The sequence below is a fragment of the Salvia splendens genome, chromosome 17 (genome assembly GCF_004379255.2).
Source record: "Salvia splendens isolate huo1 chromosome 17, SspV2, whole genome shotgun sequence".
NCBI classification, from domain to species: domain Eukaryota; kingdom Viridiplantae; phylum Streptophyta; class Magnoliopsida; order Lamiales; family Lamiaceae; genus Salvia; species Salvia splendens.
In genome coordinates, this window is record NC_056048.1 from 18410616 (window position 1) to 18427261 (window position 16646).

General features: G+C 42.7%; 3 protein-coding genes across 3 annotated transcripts; 2 read left to right on the forward strand and 1 right to left on the reverse strand.

Moving 5' to 3' along the window:
- Positions 1–2313: 2313 nt before the first annotated feature.
- LOC121773893 (probable membrane-associated kinase regulator 1) lies at positions 2314–3638 on the reverse strand. The gene has a single exon (XM_042170817.1). The coding sequence runs from the start codon at positions 3552–3554 to the stop codon at positions 2745–2747; it is 810 nt and encodes a 269-aa protein (XP_042026751.1). The 5' UTR covers positions 3555–3638; the 3' UTR covers positions 2314–2744.
- Positions 3639–8308: 4670 nt separating this feature from the next.
- Positions 8309–8856, forward strand: LOC121774412 (uncharacterized mitochondrial protein AtMg00810-like). Its single transcript, XM_042171295.1, has 2 exons — positions 8309–8558; positions 8603–8856. Exons 1-2 carry the CDS (start codon positions 8309–8311, stop codon positions 8854–8856), a joined length of 504 nt encoding a protein of 167 aa, XP_042027229.1.
- A 3389-nt stretch (positions 8857–12245) lies between these two features.
- Positions 12246–12994, forward strand: LOC121774413. Its single transcript, XM_042171296.1, has 2 exons — positions 12246–12671; positions 12713–12994. Exons 1-2 carry the CDS (start codon positions 12246–12248, stop codon positions 12992–12994), a joined length of 708 nt encoding a protein of 235 aa, XP_042027230.1.
- Positions 12995–16646: the final 3652 nt, after the last annotated feature.

Genomic DNA, 16646 nt, shown 5'->3' on the forward strand with positions numbered 1-16646 from the left:
TATATATATATATATATATAACAGTATTGCTGATGTTATCCAGGAGGGTGTCGGAAACATCGGTTGGTTGAAGGAGCTAGAGGCACAAAAGAAAGAGAAAGTCTGATTTGGGGAAGAAGAATGGAGAGGAGAGAGATGGGTGAGAAGAAGAGAGAAATTCTGATTTCTCTTCGTTTTTTAAATTTTTTTGTAATTAATTATACATTAATATACTACTAATTTAATCAAATAACACTAATCTGGCGTTGACCGTCAGTTTTGACGGAATCGTTAAAAAAGGACCAATCTGACGACAATTTCGTTTGTTTAGGACTTGATTTTAAAAAAGTGAATGTTTTGGGCCAAATTCGTATTTCAGCCATATATTTAGGACTAATTTTGACATTTACTCTTTAAAAAATAGATAACTATTCAACTTGAAGTCATATAACAAAATATTTCTCTAACTGAGCAATCAACTTATTTTTCGTATCATGGTTTGAATGTATAAAATCTGAAATTTTATCTCTTTGATATAATTGGACAACTTTTAGCACACAAAATGTTCATTTACTTACTAATACTTTAAAACTGTGGTCAATTTTACAACTTGGATTCAATATTTATGATTAAAAATATGCATGCAAGGTGTCAATTTGTTCATTTGTGCTGATAAATGACTCAAATCGAACTTGACAGTTGTTAGCCTTTAAGATAAAGCTTACGTTGATGATTGAACAATGTCTTTTGGCAATATCACAAAAATCAATACATAAAAATAAAAAAATATTGCAAAATCCAAACTATGAAAGTCATTAATTGCCTAACTATATACGCACTATTCACTATATTTCTTTAAAAAAATATATCAATTGTGAAAGGATTGCAAAATAATTTCAAGTTCTAGATTAGGATTTGTCATATGCATAATAAAATTTTCAAATTTTCAAATTCATGCACAAAGCACAATAACAGCGGGACCGGGGCATTGTATTTAATGCTTCAAAGAAAAATTAAATAAATATAAAGATGTAAACAATAAAATCGTGTTATAATATGACATAATGCCCTTATCCAACCGAAAAAGCTGAGAGTGCAATAAATACTTAAACATGAAGCACATGTAAGATTCCTCCATAGATTTAAAGTTTAATTCAAATTTCTGAAATTACTTCTTCCATCTAAAAAATAAAAAAAAAGTCTTATTTTGCTATTTTAGAATATTAACAATTTAAATTTTCATTTATTTGCTTTTCTTCTATTTAAAGTAAAGAGATTTACCATTCATTTAACTCGTTACACTCATATTCTATTATAAAATTAATACTCCCATGTTACTTGCACTGTTGCTTTTCGGCTCGTCACAAACTCCTTACACTATTTATAGTTTAAGTTAGAATTAATGCATTTAATTAATATGTTAGTTTAAGTTAAGAGCTCATTTATTAAGTGATGTCTCATTACACTTAAAATTCTATTTTAATTACACTAAAAAATCAATCCTAAATTTACGGCCTAAAATGAAAAGTGCGAGTAACATGAGACGGAAGGAGTATATAAAAATGAGGGTCACTTTTCATTAACTCATTTCTCTATTATTTTCTTTATAAAAATCAAACAATTTCTTAGAACCTGCGTCGAGAAATGGGACTATAAATGGCGGACTAATGAAGTACTAAATTCTTATTTTTATATCAATTTTAAAATCGGTATATAAATAACCAAATTATTAGCTTGTTCTCGTTTCATAACCAGATACAAAATTTATCACCGACATAACTTGGTGATTAACTTATGCAACACTATGAAATATCTTATCACATCAACTTATAAATATCACATTAAAGACAGTGAAATAATATTGTATTATACTACCTCCGTCCCTCGAGCTGACACGAATTTTAAGAAATGTAATTGAAAGTAAGTTGAAAAAGTTAGTGGATTGTGGGTCTTACTTTTATATATTAGTTTTATAATAAAATGTGAGTAAGAATGAGTTAATGAAATATGAGGTCCACTACAAAAATGGTAAAAAGTGAAATGAGACAAACTTTGGGGGACGGATGAAAATAGAAAAATTGGACAAACTTTCAGGGACGGAGGTAGTAATAATAAATTAAATATATTTCTCTCTATAATGTGAAACGGAAAATTAACTTAGTATGTATAAAGTACATATTTAATGGTAAAACTGAACATTAGGTAAATCAGACACCCTTACAATAATTTTCGTAGTACTCCATGTTTTTAGGGTTTTAATTAAATTTGAAGAACAAAACCTAGTTATAAACCATCCATAATAAACATTTAATAGAAAGTGGCATGATACAAAACACTTGATTATTTTATTGTTGTAAATTCCGAACCAACTTAAATAATTACCATCGTACATTCAGTATTGTGCAAAATATTCTAAAATACAATCTAGCGACAAAAAATTAAACTTAATTCAAAAGAGTAACGTTACACTGCAATAAGGTCAGAATCTCGAAATCACAGCCTATTAAAAAAGAATAAGCACTGCCACAGTAAATAATTTAATTTTTTTCAATAGTCAAACAAGGAGAAAATTCCAAACCCAACATAATTAAAACCCCTCAATTAAATTAAGGAATTTACTAATCCAAACATGGTGATTAGAATATCAACTCATCATTCTACCTCAAACCAAACACCGATCAAGTCATCAAAGTTACTAAATTTTCCTTATAATTAATTAAAAAAAATTTGACCCTTTTTTTCCAAATTTCATTACTAACCAAATTCTAAGTCTGAAGCATTGAGGTTTTGCAATGCATAATCGCACCTTGAATCGCATTCTGCAACTCCTCCATCGATGACGTGTCCGAGCTGCTGTGGATTACGGATCCGGGTCGACCCGTTTGCCCGTACCCGTGCCTGTTTCTACAGTGGCTCGGCGACGAACCCATCGACGGCGGGCAGCTAGAGAAGCAGCTTCTTCCCTTATTATACAGGCTCAGATTGCCCGAAAATGATTGTGTATTGATTTCTTGGCTCTTGTAGTCTTTGGCGACAATAAACGTATTTGTCAAGCTTGAAATTCTGGATGTTTTTTGCTGCTGCGACGGCTTCTGGGAGAGCTTCTCGTACAAGGGTTTGAGTTTTTTCAAGTACTTGCGTATGACTTCCCGGGCGCCGGCGCCGGAATCTTTGCGGAAGAGCTTGGGGAGGGAGAAGTATTTGGAGGATTTTTTGGTGGTGGTGGTGGGTGGGGTGAGGTGTTTGAGGTCGTCGTCGGTGGCGGAGCTGGGGCGGGCGGAGGAGGAGTCAGTGGAGTGGCGGGAGGCGGTGGTGGTGGTGGTGTCGGAGGAGGAGGTGGAGGAGGAAGAGAGGAGGAGGGTGCGGACCATGGAGAGGCGGGGGGAGGGGTGGAGGGGGAGGAGCTTGCCCTTGTAGAAGAGCTTGTCGGCGGGGCAGAGATCGGCGGCGGAGGATTTGCGGGGGGAGAGGGAAATGGCGAATTCGAAGTCGGAGGAGTCGGAGGAGTGGGTGGGGGAGGAGGGGAGGGTGTAGGACTTGGGGGTTGGGCGGCGGCGGCGGTGGTGGTAGCCCATGGCAGCAGTGGCAGCGGCGGAGTGGTGGCGAGGCTACATCATCGGAGAGTTTTGGAATTTGGAAGATACTAGCTAGTTGGGAGAGGGGTGTGGGTTGCATGAATATATGGTGGAGAAACTAGTTTATATATTTATAAATTAATTAATTAATTAATTAACTGATGTTATAGCACATACTTAATTGATTATTGATGCCACTAATCTTTGTAGGTTTGGTCTAGTAATAAAGTCTCATTATTAGCTGAAATTTTTTATTTAATGAGGGTGGTTGCTACGGTTATATCTGAGGTGAAATATTAATTGGATAAAATATTTATGACCATTAAATAAAAAGAAATGATTTGATAAATTGTTCAGATTCAAATATATCTTAATTCAAGATTATTTTGGGACTTTGTTTGATAAATACTATTCCCTAGTCCCACCATCCACCATTTAAAGAGCTATTTTTATTCGACACGAATTTTAAGAAATAGTTTGATTTTGTAAAGAAAAACAAATGGGGAAGTGAATGGAATCTGGGACTTATAATGAATTGTGGGTGTAAAAAGTTAGTAAAATGTGGTGTCCATATACTAAAAGTGAAAAAAAGTAAATAATTTTTTATATTATTTATAACCCAAAATATTAAAATGGCTTTTTAAATGATGTACATGGGAAAATTAATCTTCTTATGGGATAGTGACCGAAACGAATACTAGTATAAAAGTAGATTATGGTAAGAAATGGTATTATATTTAGTGTATGTTATAACTGTTAGACGAAATATCACATAAAATCAGGAAGATTATATGCCGTTGATATGGGAGAATATTGTGCCTTATATAGAATAGCAATTATTGTAAATTAGGTTTACCATATATAGAGATACTCTAACTTATATATATTCTTGGAATTTATGTATCATATTCACGATTGAATAAACGACCAATTCTCCCCACTGATTTTCTACATGGCCTTAGAGCAGATCGATCTTGGCTCAGAAAATTTTTATCATAGCCGATAATACCTTTTTCTCGACCCTTTTCAAACCAGATCAAGCCCAGATAACAGATCCTACAACCAAAAATGTCAGACACAGAGGACACAAGAACCGATCCAGAACAGGTAACAAGCATGAGGAATAGCAAAAGTATCACAGTTGCATACAAGTTGAATGGAAGAAACTACCCCCTTTGTTCTCGATTGATCAAAGTGAAAATTGGAGGCCGAGGAGCCTACTCATACATCAGGAGCGAGCCCCAAAAACTAGGATTCGATGTGTGGGAGGAAAACGACTTGGTGGTGTTCTTGTGGATCGTCGACAACATCGATAACGATATCGTTGCCGACTTCGTGCACCATCTAACCGCCAAAGCGCTGTGGGACAGTCTTGCCGTGACCTTCGAGAAAAAGTCCGACAAATACCACATCTACGACCTGGAAGAGAAGGCAATAAACATCAAACAAGGAAGCCTCGATTTGGAGACTTATTACCGGAGGATCCACGGGCTGTGGATCAACATCGACAGAAGCCAGAAGCAGCCGATTAGTTGCTGTGATAAGGGAATCGATCAGTTTCGAACACACTCGAATGAGAAAACGATTGATTAAATTTCAGACCGGATTGAATCAGGAGTACAATTCAATTCGGATGGACATCTTGAAGGAGGAACCGACCCCATCAGTGGAGGTAGCCTACGGATGGGTGAAGACGGAGGTGGCTCGACGTCGAATCATGCCACCTGCATCGGCCTCACCCACCGGAGAAGCCAACATCAGCAATGCCGATTCATTATTTGGGGGTGAAATCGGACATGGGCTCGCGGCGATCGGACAGGGCTCCGCCACCCAGAACCAGCGACCACCGTACCGCCGCGCTCCACTGCGCCCCTCCGCCACCAGCCGATCGGTAAATCAACGCCCCGACACCTCAAAATTATGGTGCTCCCACTGTGGAAAACAGAAGCACACATGGGAGACATGCTTCAAACGATTAGGGTACCCGGAATGGTGGGAGGAGCGATAGAAATCGAGAGCACGGGGAGGGGGGTGCGTCAGGAGAAGCACACATGGGAGACATGCTTCAGGCGAAGCTCGTCGTGGGGATGAACAACGATGGAACACCACGGCGAATTGACAGAGGAAATCATGGGGAATCAGGTGGACCAGGGGAGGGGGTGCGTCAGGAGGACCAACCCGTCGACGGCAACGTGAGAGGCGCCGAGAATTTCGTGAAGAGGACTGGAATCCTCGACGGAACGGCGTAAGGAGGTAACGGGTTTGGGTTAATCCCAAACCCTAATTTCCCTCATTTAAATCTCACTTATTTACAATTTCTACCCCATAAGAACTGGAAATTTCGGAAAATATCCCATGTTGTTAATATTCGCCCCCCTGACTGCCCGAAAATTGCAATTGAACCCCAGACTGGTCGAGAATATCATATTTGCCCCGATTATGTGTCTAAAAATCATTTTGAACCCCTACGAGAAACTTCCGCAGCATTTCATGTTCATAATGTAATTGATAAACACTCCAAGGGTTGGACATTTGATTGTGGGGCAACTGATACTATGACTCCGGAAAGGAATGATTTTATTACTTTTGATAATGGCACGAAGTCATATATTAGAACTGCGAGTAGGGAATTGATTACTGTTGAAGGATCAGGCACAATTGAAATTTCACCTACACTCAGACTCATGAACTTTCTATATGTCCCTACTTTATCTCAGAGACTGCTGTCCATTAGTCATGTGACTAAGGAATTAAATTTCACGCTCCTAATGCACCCCGACTTTTGTATTTTGCAGGATATTCAGACGAGAAGGATTCTTGGGCATGGCACTAAGAAGCAAGGACTCTATTACGTGGACGAAATAGCTCAACATGGCAGTACAATGTTGGCTCACGGATCCACGAAACAGGAAACTTGGCTCTGGCACCGAAGACTAGGACACCTTTCTCCTGGTTACTTTAAATTGCTTTATCTGGACCTTCTAATTTCTTCTAATTTTTCATGTGAAACTTGTGTTTTGGCCAAGAGCCATAGACAGTCTTTTAAGCCTACAAATACTCGTCTGAAATCCATGTTTTCTTTAGTACACTCTGACGTTTGGGGTCCCGCACCAGTGGTGGGCGGGAATGGTTTTCGATACTTTGTGATTTTTATTGATGATTGCACTAGAATGACGTGGGTTTATTTTTTGAAAAACAAATCTGATGTGTTTGATAGATTTACCTCGTTCTTTAAATTGATTGAAACACAATTTCATACCACTATCAAAACCCTTAGGTCAGATAATGGGAGGGAATTCGTTAACGGTGCTATGACCCAATTTTGCAAAGAAAAATGAGTGATCCACCAAACCTCGTGTGCCTATACACCAGAACAAAATGGGGTTGCCGAGCGGAAAAATAGGACAATCCTAGAAATGACCCGAGCTATAATGATTAAATCCAAAGTCCCCAAATATTTTTGGCCAGAAGCAGTTGCTACATCCATCTACCTCATCAATCGCCTTCCTACAAAAATCCTGAACATGAAAAACCCCCTTCATTAACTATCCAAACAAGCCAAAATACCCGAACACTTGAACCTTCAGCCCAAAGTCTTTGGCTGTACCGTCTACACTCATATCCCAAAACACGAAAGAACCAAACTATCACCTTGTGCAACCAAATGTGTCTTTCTGTGGTATGGAGTGAATCAAAAATGTTACAGATGCTATGACCCTTCCATTCGAAAAATCACTACCACCATACACTGCAATTTCCTGGAAACTAAATTTTTCTATCATACCCACCTTAGTAGTCAGGGGGAGAGTGTTCTAAGTAATTCGGAGGACTATCTAAGTTGGGTTGTGCCATTGCCAAGCTCCTCGATTGGGGATTCAACAGATCCAGTTGTGGTCACTGCCGCCGAGCATGTCTCGCCACAAGAACCTTCTCATCCACTCCCAAACGATCCTCCTCTGACGATATCTGAGGTCATTACTGAACCGAATGTTGTTGAGAGTCTAGTTATTACTGACCCGGTTGATACAGAACCCAAGAGGAGGATAACACTGTGGATGAAGACCCTAGGAGATATGTGCTTCCTTTCCGAAGTACAAGGGGGATTCCGCCAAATCGATATTCACCTAAAAAGATAGGGAAGAAGAGCCGCTATGGGGTGGCAAACTTCGTACAAGGAAATCTGACTAAAATGGCTCAGGCATTTGAGGCAGCACTGTACGAAGAAGAAGAAATCCCATAGACAGCCGAGGAGGCAATGAAGCATAAGAAGTGGAGGGAAGCAATGCTTATTGAAATGAAAGCCCTGATGAAGAATAATACGCGGATCACAAGCAAATTGCCTGAAGGAGCTAGAACTATCGGGTGTAGATGGGTATTCACGATAAAAAGAAGACCAGATGGGACAATAGAGAGATACAAGACACGACTCGTGGCGAAAGGATACACCCAGACGTATGATGTGGACTATGCTAAAACGTTGTCCCCGGTTGCTAAGATTAATATCGTGCGGGTGTTACTCTCGATTGCTACTAATAAGGATTGGCCGCTCCAACAGTTGGATGTGACAAATGCATTCCTGCACGGAGAGTTACCTAAGCCAGTATTCATGGAACCACCGCCTGGTTTCACGGGAGATTTTGTAGATGGGGAAGTGTGCCAGCTCAAGAAGACACTATACGGGTTGAAATAGTGACCTCGAGCATGGTTTGGGAGATTTACAGAAATAATAAAGAAGTACGAATACGATCAGAGTAATGCAGATCAAGAAAAGAGGAGGAAAGATCACATGTCTGATCATATATGTAGACGACATGATCATTACTGGAGATGATGAAGAGGAGATAGTCGAACTAAGGAAGAACTTATTCCATGAGTTTGAGATGAAGGATCTTGGTCTCCTTAAGTACTTCTTGGGGATAGAGGTGCTAAGGTCAAAGAAGGGAATCTTCATAAATCAGAGGAAATATATACTTGACTTGTTGGCCGAGATAGGGATGATCGATTGTAAGCCAGCAGATACTCTTATGGTGCAAAATCATGGATTGTAGATAGTGGAAGGAGTAAAGCCGACCAACAGGGAGACATATCAGAGGTTGTCGGGAAACTTATCTATTTATCTCACACAAGGCCAGATATTGCGTACGCAGTTGGAGTAGTGAGTCAGTCTATGCATGCACCGCAAGAAGCACATTGGGAAGCGGTTTTGAGAATCGTTCGGTATCTGAAAGGAACAGCTAAACATGGACTTATGTTTGAGAAGCATGGACACATGGAGATACATGGTTTCACCGATGCTGACTAGGTGGGGAACCCAAATGATAGAAAATCGACTGCCGGATATTTCACATTTGTAGGAGGGAACCTTGTAACGTGGAGAAGCAAGAAGCAGAAGGTAGTAGCGCTTTCTAGCGCAGAGGCAGAGTTTAGAGGAATTAAGAGTGGACTAACAGAGATATTATGGCTGCGAAGACTGATGACGGATGATAAGGCTCATTTCATGCATCAGTTTAGGGGTGAAATGTACGCTACTTGATCAGTTTTATGTGCAGAAATGTTACTTGACCAAGGCAACTGGGTCAGACTGATCGAGCAAGTACAATAGGTGAAAAAGGCCAGATTTCGGGGGAAGTTGATCAAGGGGAGTAATCAAGCAGTTAAGGAGGGGACCACTGGATGTCAAAAGGACACGCGAGGCTATAAGCTGGATGGTGCGCAGTATTCTGTTATCAAGGATGACGTTCTAAAAGGGGACATGTGTTGGAATATGAGACGCAAGGACGGAGTTGAGTCACGATTCTGTTGCTGAAAAGCGTCATCATTCTAGAAGAAGAGCACGTAGCAATCAATGAGTCGCTCACTCTCAGCATGAGCTAATATTCCCTGCCAAGATCGTTATCCAGCTGGAGGTCGTGCCGAGCCTATAAATAGAGGATGTGCCACCACACAAAAGAGAGCCGATCCTTTACTTTCCGTCTAGTTTAGCTTAGTTCTAGTGTTTAGTTCAGTTCTCTAGAATAGCTTAGTTTAGTTTAGATAAAGTAATGCTTAGTTAGAAAGGGGGATTGAAGAAGCGTTGCAGAATACTTGTTATCTGTCGGCGTAGTCTTAAGTTTCCCGCAGAGGCTCCTCTCGGTTTTAATAGCTTTCGTAGTTTCCCAAGTATTAGCTTAGTTTAAATTTCACGTTGTAATGAGTTTAGTTTTAATTAAAGTTACTTTAGTTTTCATCCTCGCATTTACTGCTTTAATTTCATCTTCGAGCACTTGACCCAGTAGTTAAAGTTACCTTTATCAAGCTAGCAAGTTTAATTCTGCCTAGAGTAAAATCAGTAGTTAAAAACTCCCAAGTTAAAGCGTGGCAGCAACCAACCCCCTGTTCACTATTCACACACTTGATACACCAACTTCTCTGTAGGATCGACCCCGAACTTGCCGCTTTACTGTTAAAGTAGTGCAAAATTGGGAGTTATAAATTACTTTGGTGGGTAAACGAGTGAGAGCGAGTTTGCATCGATCAAGTGGCAACGACATTTGCTAACTAATCCAATCGGTTATCTTTAATATAACTTGGTCCGAATTCGCTTGTCGTTCGAAACCTGCTCACCAAAATGGCGCCGTTGCCGGGGAAGCATAGTGTTATTTTATGTTTGTGCGTAGTGCGTAGGTGTATATAATCTTATTTTCTTTGTTTTCTTTTTTTTACTGTTGATGAGAAGGTACCAACGCGGTGGACACTCGAATCACCCCTTTCTAAACAGAGAGACTAACGCTCATTGGAGAGTCCAAGAAGTCGGCGTTGTCACCACTCGTTACAGAGTAGCATTAGAAGCAGCAGCAGCCACTGAACAGCCTAAACAACCACCACCTGAACAAGCAGAGATGGCCCTTGTTGCTGACGACTTCGGAATCGGCTCTCTGCACGCTCATGATGAGAAGGAGCCCACACATGCCATTGCCGCTACTCCTGAGATGCGGACCATAGCTATCAAGTCAGGAGTATTGGCCGTTTTTTCCCATTTCTACGGCCATTCAAAAGAATGCCCGTACGCTTTTCTAGAGGAGTTCTGCCGATACTGTGATATTCAGCCCGTACCGGCTGGATCTACATCCGAGGACTACAGGCTAAAGGCTATTCCCTTCGTTCTGAAGGGAGATGCGGGTGTCTGGCTGTCAAGGCTGCCAGAAGGATCCATCAGAACACGGGCGGAGTTCCGCATGGTATTCCTAGATCGTTTCTTTCCCGCGTAAAAAACGAGTGCCCTGAAAAGGGAGATTACAGAAGCAGGACAGGAGTACGATGAGCCCCTCGGCCAGTACTGGGACAGATTCCAAGGGCTGCTTCAGGCATGCCTCAACCACAAGCTAGGGGAGCGGGAGATCTATTCGATCTTTTATGGCGGACTCACAATAGACAGCAAGAACGACCTCAACCTTGCAGCTCAAGGGGATTTCTCGAAAACCCCATTTAGCCAAGCCAAAAATATACTGGAAAGGCTGATCGAGGCTAAGCGGTCGTACGAGACATCTCGAGGGTAGTATAGGAGAGGAGCTGTGCACGCAGTAGAGGCTCGCAACGATGAAAGATTGGAGGCTCGATTCGAGCAAATAGAGAAGAAGCTACTTGAGGCAGTGGAGAAAGCCAGACCGCCATCACCACCTGCACCGAAGGAGACACAGTATGTGCCGCAACCACCTCAGCCTAAAGAGCATCATTATTACTATTGCGAGTTTCCCCGTAAGACGGAGCCGCAAGCCCAAGTGAATGTCGTTGGCCACTGGAATGCGAATGGCAACTGGATCCAGGGTAAATAGAGAGATGCTCCATGGAGAGACCACCCAAACTTTAGGTGGACCGATCAGAATCAAAGCCAACCACCCTCGACACAGCAGATACAACCCTCTGACGGGCAGCCCAACTGGCCTGCTCGAATCCTGGATAGGCCAAACCCTGGAGGGAACAGAATGCAGGGAGGTCAGACAGGGTGGTCAAGTGGACCTCAAGGAAACTGGTCAAGAGGAGGACAGTCTAACTGGTCAAGCCGACAACAGGAAGGAAATTGGGGGTACAGACATCAGTGCCCACAGTCAAACAACCAGGGGATGCAGCCAAACAACCAGATGGTCAGCTATGTTCCACCACACCAACGGGGAAATCAGCATCCTAGAAATCAACAATACAACAAGCCGCAATACCAGCAAGAACACTACGGGCAATCTGACTACCCGCAGCCCAACTATAGTGGGGGACCGCCGAATCAAAGATACAACCGACACCCCAACGCTGGCCACAAAGATATGTTGGTACCGTACAATCCAAATAATGCGATACAGGATATCCAGGAGGCTCAAAAGGAGCAGCGGGCAGCGTTGGAGATATTAACAAAACAACTTTCTCAGGTTGCGATGTCGCTAGGTGAGCTGAGGGGGAATGAAGGAAAAATCCCAGCTACTGTACAGACGCCTGGTCGTGAACACATCAGCGAAGTGTCCCTGAGGTCAGGAAAATTTACCAAAGCCCCAGTTATCCTGCAATGTCTCCAGCAACTGATTCTGGGCCCAACCGTGAAGAAGAGGGAGGATCCAGCAAAGAGCAAACTGCGAAAGAAAAAGGCAAGGCAAAGGTAGGAGGTGAAGCTTCGGAAGAAAGTCAGAAAGAGGAAACTGAAAAGGTCAAGCCATATCCGTATCGGGAATGATAACAAGGAAGAAAGACGCCACAATCGATGTGGCAAGCATGTTCAAAGACGTGGAGATGAAGGTGCCGCTCTTGACGACGTTAAAAATGCCCCCAATTAGTAAATTCATCAAAGACTACTTGGCGGGGAAAGTCAACGAGGAAGGAAGACTGATTACAGATGAGAACGTCTCTGCCGTGATCCAGAGAAGCGACCTCCCCTCCAAGAAAACTGACCCTGGAATGTTCACACTCCCTATTTCAATCGGAGATATTCAAGTGGAGCACGCCATGTGCGATTTGGGGGCATCTATCAATGTTCTGCCATACTCCATCTATCGGAAACTGGGAGCAGCCAAACTCGTCAACACTGACATAATGATACAGTTGGCCGACAGATCATGTATTCACCCAGAAGGAATTCTGGAGGATGTTATTGTAAAGGTGAATGACTTTCTGTACCCAGATGATTTTTTGTAATCAAGATGACGGAGCCCGCAACAAAAGAGTCGAGTGGAGTCCTACTGGGACGACCGTTTCTGTCCACAGCCAGCACTATTATAGACGTCCGAAATGGGACAATAAGCCTGGATTTCAAGGGAGAGCAGTACACGTTCAATATTGATGAAGCCATGAAGAAGCCAGCCGACGGCGAGAACATGTACTCTGTGGACACAACTGAACCATTGGTGCAGGAATTTCTGGAGGAGGAATTCTTAAAAAGAGAATTCACTGATTCCGCTGCAGATAAAGAGGTCGAAAAATAAGTAGAAGAATGGTTTGAGACCATGAAGGTCGGAGAGATGGACGACCAAGCCATCGCAAGGGCGATAACGGATTTTTGCGAGCGTCCGAGGCCAGCTGGGTCGAGTAGGACAGTTCAAGTATCTAGCCTAGCAGGACAGCTTGATCAAGACAAGTCACTGGAAAAAGATGCGGCAGAATACCCTCTGCCCACTGAAGAGCCACAGCCCGCGAAGGAGTTGAAGCCCCTTCCAACACATCTTAAGTACGCCTACCTGGGGGAGGAAGAAACAATGCCCGTTATTATCAACAGCCAGCTGACCCAGGGGCAGGAAGATAGATTGCTGGAAGTATTGAAAAGAAATCAGAAGGCGATTGGATGGAAACTGACGGATTTGGTGGGCATCAGCCTAGACTTGTGTATGCACCACATCTGATTGGAAGAAGGGCCAAGCCACACCGCGACCAACAACGAAAACTCAACCCTAACATGAGGGAAGAGGTGCAAAAGGAAATTGTTAAGTTGGTATCGATTGGAATTATCTACTCCATCCCGGACAGTAACTGGGTCAGTCCAGTACACATGGTGCCAAAGAAAGGAGGAATCCAAGTCGTGAAAAATGAAAAGAACGAATTGATCCCGACAAGGCCAGTTACTGGGTGGAGAATGTGCATAGATTACAGAAAGCTAAACCAAGCCACGAAGAAGGTTCACTTCCCCTTGCCGTTCATTGATCAAATGTTGGAGAAATTGGCAGGGAAACAGTATTTCAGCTTCCTGGATGGTTACAGTGGCTACTTCCAGATCGCCGTGAATCCAGATGATCAAGAAAAGACAACACTCACCTGCCCCTTTGGCACTTACGCTTACAGAAGGATGCTGTTTGGCCTCTGTAATGCCCCGGGCACCTTCCAGAGATGTATGATGAGCATTTTCTCCGACTTGTTGGAAGACTTCATTGAGATCTTCATGGACGACTTTACTGTCTACGGGGACAATTTTGACCAAGGGCTGCATAGCCTGAATAGGGTGCTAGATCGATGCCGCCAGAAGGACTTGGTTCTAAATTTCGAGAAATGCCACTTCATGGTTACTGAATGAATAGTCCTGGGCCATGTAGTGCCAAGCAGGGAAATCGAGGTTGATCCAGCAAAGGTAGCGGTCATAAAAAAACTCTCATATCCTACCAACCAGAAGGAGATCAGAGCCTTTTTGTGGCACACTGGGTTCTATAGGAGATTTATCAAGGATTTCGCAAAAATCGTCCAGCCACTGATGAAGCTTCTTCAGAACGACGTGGAATTTGAATTCTCTGATTCCTGCAAGACCGCATTCCAATTTATGAAGGACCGATTGATAAGCTCTCCAATAATACGTGCCCCCGATTGGAATCACCCCTTCAAGGTGATGTGCGATGCTAGTGACTATGCTATAGGGGCAGTATTAGGTCAGAAGATCAAAGGGAAGAGTTACGTCATTTTCTATGCTTTCAAAACTCTGAATCAAGCTCAGAGGAACTATGACGTTACCGAGAAGGAGATGCTATCGGTGGTCTTCACATTCGAGAAATTCAGACCATACCTGCTAGGGTCCAGAGTGATAGTATATACGGACCATGCGGCCATCAAATATCTCTTGGCGAAAAAGGAATCGAAGCCACGATTGATCAGATGGGTACTCCTCCTACAGGAGTTTGATTGGGAAGCAGTGGATAAAAAGGGGTGCGAGAACACAGTGGCAGATCACCTGAGCCGAATTTTGCAAAACGATAACGGTGAAGCCATTTCTGACGCCTTCCCTGAGGAACACCTATATCTGGTCAAGTCAACGTCTGAACATCAGTGGGACAACCAAGTAGAAGAGGTTGATCAAACTGAGCAAGGAAGCAAGGAACAACACATGCGGAAAAAGCCATGGTTTGCTGACATGGCCAACTACTTGGTAACAGGCGAGCTGCCCAGGAGTGATGAGATTACAAGGGCACAAAAGCTGAAACTGAAAAGTGACTCCCGATACTTCTATTGGGACGATCCTTACCTATGGAAAATGGGGGCAGATCAAGTAATCCGGCACTGTATACCAGAATGGAAGCAGGAGGACGTGTTGATCCATTGCCACGCACTGGCTTGTGGTAGTCATTTTGGACCAAAGAAAACAGCGAGGAAGGTACTTGATAGTGGTTTTTACTGGCCTTCCATCCATAGATATGCTTACGAATTCTGCAAGAGATGCCCAAGATGCCAACTTACTGGAGGGATATCCACGAGAGACGAGATACCTCAGATCCCCATTATTGTTTGTGAAATATTTGATGTATGGGGAATGGACTTCATGGGTCCCTTTTCCGCATCTGAAGGCAATCTCTACATACTGGTGGCGGTGGACTACGTGTCCAAATGGATAGAAGAAAAGGCAACGAGGACATGCGAGTCCAGAGAAGTGGCGAAGTTCTTAAAATCGAACATCTTTACCCGATATGGGTTGCTACGGGCTATTATCTCGGACCAAGGAACTCACTTTGTCAACAGAACCATCGAAGCCTTGATGCAAAAGTACGAAGTTCACCACCGCTTGTCTACACCCTACCACCCACAGTCAAATGGCCAAGCCGAAGTGTCAAACAGAGAAATCAAGGCAATTCTAGAGAAAACGGTCAATCCCACGAGGAAAGACTGGAGCAGTCGTCTAGAAGACGCGCTTTGGGCCTACAGGACCGCCTTTAAAACGCCTATCGGAATGTCCCCATACCGGCTGGTATTTGGAAAGATGTTCCATCTACCGGTGGGAGTGGAACATCAAGCTTACTGGGCAGTCAAGGAAATGAATATGAATACTGAGGCTGGAGCTGCAGAGAGGAGAATGCAGCTACAAGAACTTGAAGAGCTCCGCTTGAATGCATATGACTCTGCCATGTGGTACAAGGAGAAGACTAAGATGTGGCATGATTAGAACCTTCGCAAGAAGGAACTCAAGGTTGGCCAGAGGGTACTGCTGTTCCAGTCCAGACTGAAATTAATGTCAGGGAAGCTCAGGTCAAGGTGGATAGGCCCTTATACCATTATCGCCATCCGAATGAATGGAGCAATCGAACTCTAAGGAAGCGATCCAGATTCGCCTTCCTTCATGGTGAATGGTCACAGGGTAAAGCCGTACAGAGAATGAATGGATGCATTTGTGGTGGAAGACATTCCATTACTCATGCCTAACTCTCTCCAGTGAGCAGGTAAAGGAGTGATCGGGTACTCAAGGGTAGTCTGCTTGATCAAAGCAACAAATTTTTAATCAATTAAATTGATCAAGTGACATCCTAAAAGAACCCGATCAAGTCCTTAGTAGTTAGTGTAAATAGTTTTTCGTGTGATATTTTTATTTTCTTAGTTTTTAAAAGTTGGAGGTAAGGACGGAAACTGATCAAGTGGAATGATAAGTCGTATTCTAGGCCTTGGTTACTGGTCAGTATAATGTGCATAATTGGAATATATCTGCAAAACAGTTGCTAAAGTGTGCAGGGAAGTGTTCCAGCCAGTATGGGAATGTTAGGAGAATTCAGGTGAAAAGGGCGTCAGGATGTTGCTATCATGACCAGTATGCATGCTAAAAAGGCTCGAGATGGAAAAGAAGGATAGCTGGAAAGATTAGCCGCAAGCAAGGGGGCAAAAGAGTCACTTCATGTT